The sequence below is a fragment of the Thunnus maccoyii genome, chromosome 10 (assembly GCF_910596095.1).
Source record: "Thunnus maccoyii chromosome 10, fThuMac1.1, whole genome shotgun sequence".
NCBI lineage: Eukaryota > Metazoa > Chordata > Actinopteri > Scombriformes > Scombridae > Thunnus > Thunnus maccoyii.
The window spans coordinates 12,385,855-12,392,594 of NC_056542.1; the positions used below are offsets into that span (position 1 = coordinate 12,385,855).

Consider the following 6,740-nt stretch of genomic DNA (forward strand, 5'->3'; position numbering starts at 1 on the left):
TCGTGAGAAATTAATCAGCGTCCAGTTAATTAGTGCAGCAACCCTGGCCATTAATCCTCAGCCCTCAAGCTCAAGTGACATCCACATGCACACACACACACATGCAACGCATATGCACTCATACAGGAGAACGACAACAGAGATACACACTCGGTTAATTGTAGGGTAATTTCTCTTTCTCTATCGGTTCCAGTCTACATTTTCTCCTCCGTCTCACTTTTCTTCACAGAAAACTCTATCTTTTCCATAAAATACACTTCGCATCATGTACATTTCTTTACAGAGAGAGAAGACTACTAAGGTTGGGCTTTAAGAGAGGAAAAAAGTGGGAGGGGGGAGTTATAGTGCTGACATAAGAGGAGTGCAAAAAGAGATTGATGATCTCAGGGCCAGTGGGAGAAAGGGAGAGAAGAGACAGAGGAATACTTACCAATAAATTATTCCTGAGCAGAAAGGGCAGTGTGTGTGTGGGGGGGGATGTTTGTGTGTGATTTCTGTTTGTGTGAGTGTATTGGCAATTATGCATTTGTGTGTAAGCAAATGTGCATGAACATGTGTTGTTTATGTGTGTGCGCGCGCGTGTGTGTGTATGTATCTGTGTGTGTCCTGAGACTTGAAGTACATAGACTACCTCACACATTGCAGTTTCATAGAGATTGTTTGATGAAGTGGCATGTTATTCACTCTGAAAGTGCTGATGCGCACACACACAGACATGCACACTCACACCCACTCCTCTATCTCCCTTTTAGCTCTTGTCAGCCATTATTTTTGTCTTTAACGGCAATATGAACTTGTCTCTTTCTACCTCTCTGCCTACTATTGTGTCTCAGCCACTGATTTGGAGAATGTGTCAAGATCCAAGCTATTGTTCGGCATTGAATGAGACAGTCCCAGCATGGCACTGTTCCATTGGGAATGCATCTGTCACAGACAATGTCTCTGTCTCTCCTGCCATTGTACCATAGAAAATGTGTCAGTGATAGAGAATGTGTTCCTATATATTCCAATTGCCTCATAGATGAATGTCAGTCTGCCAGGTGTGATTCTCTTCAACCCCTGCTTTAAAGCATGTCTTTCCCATTGTAAATGTCTTCTTTAACCCCCTCAGCTGGTATAGATGTCAGCCAGAGAGCATAATTTGTCTGTGTCCTTATCGCTTGTCAGGGGTCGAGATCGATTCAATTTCACACACACAGTCAATTTGGAAAAAATAATTAGTAACATTTGTCTCTGGTATCTAAATGGCATCAGCCTCAATTGCTGATCAGCATGTTTGAAATATTTGTATGTGTATTTTAAACCTTTGCCTCCTTCTCAAAACACATTGGAAGAAATGGGCTGTCTTTGAGACTTCCATCCAATGATAATCGAGCAGGATGCTGAGGCACAGCAGCCAAGAAACTCATTTATTGTTCATCCATAATAAAACACGTCATATTTAATACGCAGTAGGAACTTTGCTATAAAACCCTGCAAACACTGTGTTGAAATGTCACTGCATGTTGTAGATAATAGTATTTGTGTATGTGTATGTTCCCATTCCTTGTCTGTCTGTAGATAATGTGTCACTCACTACCACGGTCCCTCCCACTCCTACCACCAAACCAATCACCTCCCATCCCACCACCCCAACCCTCCTAACACGCCGCTTTGCCCCGGACCCGAAAGGTAACACACACACACCTTTTTACTCTGCCTCTGCTACCCTCCATCTGCCTACTCGTCCTTTTTGTTCTCCTTTGGTGTCTTCCACTCCCCTACTCATTTGATGGCTCTCAGGTGGCCCACACACACACACGCACACACACTTTTTCTGCTGCAACCTTCCTTTACCCCGCATCTACATGAGCGTATGTGCCTGCAGACGCTTGGGTATGCACCACGCACAACCACCCACTCCCTCTCTCTTTCTTATCACTGACTGTTTGATGCTCCCCACACACATTGCCCAGTCAGCATTTGTGTACCTATGTGTGTGCATGTGTGTGGTCTTTGGTGGTTCTCATGGTGATTGGTGGGTACTGTTAATGAATCTGCGTTAAGAGTTTAAGGAACTGGCAGCGCATCCAGCCTTTTGCTGACTGACACTGGCCTCTGGAGGGTGAGGGAGATGCTACATAAACATTCATCTGAACACACACACATACAAACACACACATATACAGATAGAGGGAGAACGAGAGAAAGAAAGAAAGATAGATCAGGGATCCAGGTGGTTGTCTAATCGTATTCTCCCAGAGTGACAGCTGGAGAAAGAAAGGCTGCTTGGCGCTACTATGCTACACTGCTATTGTGTATGTGTTGTGTGTAAAACTACACACCCTCTTTCACTAGTCTCCCTATCTTTTTATCCAAAGAATCTCTTTATCTTATACATACACTCACACAAACACATGCTCACTGGTATCTCTTCTTTCTCTCTACACCTTTGCCTGCTCTCTGTCTCCTCTCTGTTACTTAAAAGGAGAGATGAAGTGAAGGGAACGGGAGAATTCTTCTTGTTCTTCAGTCGCTGCTGCCGTCATCTCTGGCAGAAAGAGGTTGTTCACCTGCTGGGCATGCGTGGAAATGTCAGAGAGAGTCATAGGAAAAGCCATGCCTCGAACACTTTGGTGAACGTTTAGTCGATGTTGATGTATCATCTGAGAGGCTCCTCAGAGAAACAAGACACTATTAATACTGTCAGTCATTTCCTGTGGAGCTTTGGACCGGGGTGGATTAAGAACAGGGTGGCATGAGGTAAGGCCGAGCATTTGAGTGCTTGCTTTTTCATCCCCTGTGAAATACTGCCTGGGCCCACTGCTTGATCCTATTGCAGTTAAATCACACGTGTCCTGTGTGTCTACAGAGGCAGCGATTCATTCATTCTATCATACCACACACTTATGCCAATACTTGATCATACACATAAGCAGGAAAGTGATGCACTTTACACAGCACTCAATGAGACACCAAGACCAAGAAATACATGCACAAGGACGTATCGTCTTTTCTTCAGTTGTCAATCCATGCTCTTCTTCCTTTCCTTCACCTCTTTCATCACTTTCTATTTCTTTCCTGATCTCTATGTGTTAGCACTGTATTAATGATTCATGTTTTAATTCTGCTCTGTTAAGGTGCAGGAACTGCATCAATAACACTGTCTCCTTGCCTCTTATTGGTCTCGCCAGCCCCATAAAAAAGAAGCTTTTTGTTATTGTCACCAAGTCAGACACTGTCTCAGTATTTAAGTCCAGACTCAAAGAGTTATATTTTTGCAGTACAAATTACCTTTATTCATAAAATTGCAACCATTTTCCTTCATTTTCTTTATATCCTTCCTGTCTATCACCTGCTTTTATTGTTGTCAGCCAGTATTTACCGCTGAAATTGTGCATAGGCATACCGTGTTTCTGTCAAGGTTTGCCTTTATTTTTCTTTATGGTCTATAATAGTGCTGGAACTAATTAATTGATTATTAATTTTGTTTTTTTGGTCTAAAAAATGACAGAAAATACAAAAAAAACACCCATCACAGTTTCTCAGAGTCTGTCTTTTAATTGGTTATTTTGTCCAATCAGCAGTCCAAAACCCCAAATTATTCTTTTTGTGTGTATAAAACACATTTGAGAATCTGGATCCAATGAATTTTTAGCATTTTCGCCTAATAAATGACCTTTTTGATGCCATTCAATTTTCTGTCACTTGACTAACTGATTAATAGACTAAATGTTTTAACACTAACCCGTATGTCCTGTCATCATTCCTCTATTTTTATTTTCGTATTTGTCCTTTACTTTAAAGGAGTGTGTAAAGTTAGTAGAAGGTAAGATTGACATGAATAATTCCTAAGTGCGACTGCAGTTTTAGACCACAAAATGTCACCGAATTTAAATTGCTTTTTTACCTTTTTATCTCTCTTCACTCATCTTGTGGTGAAGTGTTTGATTTCATTTCCCAGGGCTGCACTCAAGGTGTAAACACACACACAAGTTTCCCTCATTCAAAAAACATTGTGCTCTTGACAGGTGGAGTGGGTTTTTAGAGGCTGACGTACTTATTTCTTTATTCACTCTCCTCATTTCTCCACCCTTTTCCCACCCATTCTGTCTGTCTGGCATTTTGTGCAGTGGGGGGAGATGAAAGGTGATGATGCAAGTTGGGTGGTAGATATCGACTTCTCTTTTCTCCTGTCTCGCTCCCTTTACTCTCTCCCACATTGGCGTTTTAATGTGTTTTCTTTCTATCACTTTTATCTCTTTTTTTTCTTACAGCATCTCACCTGTTTTCATTTTTGATCCATCTCTTTCTTTGTCTCTGTTTCTTTTACCTGCATTGCTCTCTCCCTTTATTCCACATTTCGCTTTATATATCCCACACTCCACCCACACAAGCTATTTGTTTCTCTTGTTCTTTCTTAGATCCTGGTGCAGTGGTAGAGACTCACAGCGCAGTACCTTTTGCAGTGATAGGTGGCGTTCTGGCATTGCTGGTTTTCACCGTCATCTGTGTCCTCATTGTCACCATCTGGTGCTCCGTCCGACAGAAAGGTAACACATACACACACAAACACACAAGGAGGTTTCTTTAAGTACCAAGAGACATGTCTTCGCAATCAAAGTGTTTTATCACATTTTCCATGGGCACGTTGTCCCGTTTCTACACTTTCTAGTGAAACACGCGGTGAAAAAAAATCATTGGAGGCCAGTTACACCCCTATTCTTTGAAAAACAATCTTTTAAACCAAGGTGTAAAGTTGCTAGTGCAAGGCAGATAGGATGGGATGCTCCTCTCCACCCGGGCACTGTCCATGATGGATGACCTTGGCCAAGATAGCGGATGATAGGGTGGGGTGGGAAATGTAGGTGTGGTCCCCATGTTTTATGACTATATGTCAGTGTATCAAGGCTCATCCATTAAAAGAAGCCTCCCTGCGCTCCCTATCTTTTTAAGTGCCCCTGTGTTGGCAGCCTTCGACTGTGTACCACAGCTGCCAAGAAATGATCCGGGAACACTGTAGCAGGCTGCAATGAGCTATTACTTACCCTATGGCTAGACAAGCTGTCAGTCAACATTCAGTATGGCTTGACCACGAATCAGCAAAGAGACAGGACCATTACAACCAATCAGTGTTGAGACAGGGCCATTAGGCCTTTGTCTTCAGCCCACTTTGTCTGTCAGCATGCCAGTCAACCTCTGCGGTTAGGAGAATGAGAGTGTCACTCACCCCTGGAGTGTTGGGACACTCAAGCAGGAAGATGACTTGAGCACTTCTTGCTCTTTGTAACCTGCACTCCGCTGAAATCATTAATCATATGAACCTGAGGAGTGTTAAAATATGTTTGATGGGTTTTCTTAGTGACGCAAGCATGTCATTGTTCTGTTGCACCTAACCTTCCCTCCACCCTTTTCTGCCAATTTCTCCTCCCTCTCTTTTATTCTCTATTATCTTCTCAACTTCCCCCTCCTATTCGGCCTCTACTATTCACACATCCCATCTCCTACCTTTAATTTCCGCCGGTAGGCTCGTACCGTACCCGAGAGCCTATTCTTGCTTGGTATTGACCTAACAATCAGTTAACTAATGAATTAATCTGTCACAGGTATGGTACTCAATAATATTAGCTCTGACTGGTTTGATAATGCTGCATGGCGCTGCAATGATCATGACGCTTTGCCACCTAACCTTCCCTCCGCAATCTCCCTCTTCGTCTCTCTCTCTCTGTCTCTCTCTCTCTCTATCTGTTTCTCTCTCTGTCTCTCGCTCTCTCTTTCTCTCTCTCAATCTCTCTTCATCCAGGTTCCTATCTTACCCATGAGGCCAGTGGGTTGGATGAACATGGCGAGGTGCAGGAAGCCTTCCTCAATGGGAACGACGCCAGCCAGGGCAAGAAGGAGTACCTACTGTAGCCCTTCTCCTATCCTTATCCCCTTCTCTTCTGACCTCATCCCCTATCCCTCCCTCTCCCTATCTCCCACCTTATATACAGTATACACACACACACGCACACGCACACACCTCTATACAACACGCCATAACAGGCAGCCTTCTGAAAATGACTGTATACAGTTACTGCACACAGCCAATCCATCCCACTCCATTCCATTCCATATCCTCCATACACACCCAGAAACAGACTGAGAGAGAGAGCCTATAGACCCACCAGCCATTAACGACTGTGCCATATTCTGTAAGTCGAAGAAACTAGGGGAAATGGAGAGGTGGGTGGGGGGAGGGGAGGGAGGGGGGGTGAGGTGGATGTAGACAAAAAAGAAATGATGCCATAATTATTTTGATTGAGAGGGAAATGGGGACCACAAAGAAAACCGGCACTCTGCCCGTGCAGCCGCCAAAGTGGAAAAGGAATTAGAGGCAGATGACTGCTATAATTCCATGCCTGGAGAAAACCATCCATTTCACAAAGCTCAATCTTTAACTGGCGGAGACAGTGGGAGCAGTGTGTGAGGAGCGAGAGGGAACCGAAAGAGGTGGGGGGCCTGACCAGGAGCTATTGAGCGCTTGATGCTAGAAAATTGAAATTTTTCAAATTGCCAAAGCATCTTGTCTACAGAGCGAGAACTCATATATAATTCCCTAAGAACACTGGAGAGTGTAAGCCCAGAGTCCCGGGAAGTATCCATACTTTATGAAGAAGTTAACTGTCCTGTTTTGCTATCCCTGTTGGGTGGCTTGCCAATAATTTCTGAAAAAATTAGGTTTTAGCGGTTCTCCTTTCCTCTCGCTGCAACAGTGAAGG

The 6,740-nt window shown here is 43.6% G+C and overlaps 1 protein-coding gene across 7 annotated transcripts in view; it reads left to right on the plus strand.

Moving 5' to 3' along the window:
* cadm4 (cell adhesion molecule 4) overlaps positions 1-6,203 on the plus strand; it is a 154,737-nt gene extending 148,534 nt beyond the window's left edge. For 3 of the 7 annotated variants that reach the window (XM_042424823.1, XM_042424824.1, XM_042424822.1), the window contains exons 7-9: positions 1,561-1,671; positions 4,404-4,532; positions 5,783-6,203. In XM_042424823.1, coding sequence (XP_042280757.1) covers positions 1,561-1,671; positions 4,404-4,532; positions 5,783-5,892 — 350 coding nt within the window. In that variant the 3' untranslated portion in view covers positions 5,893-6,203. Of the gene's footprint in view, positions 1-1,560; positions 1,672-2,467; positions 3,767-3,786; positions 3,809-4,403; positions 4,533-5,506; positions 5,586-5,782 lie in introns of those variants that run through there. The other 4 variants (XM_042424825.1, XM_042424826.1, XM_042424828.1 and 1 more) reach the window with 4 other exon arrangements.
* Positions 6,204-6,740: the final 537 nt, after the last annotated feature.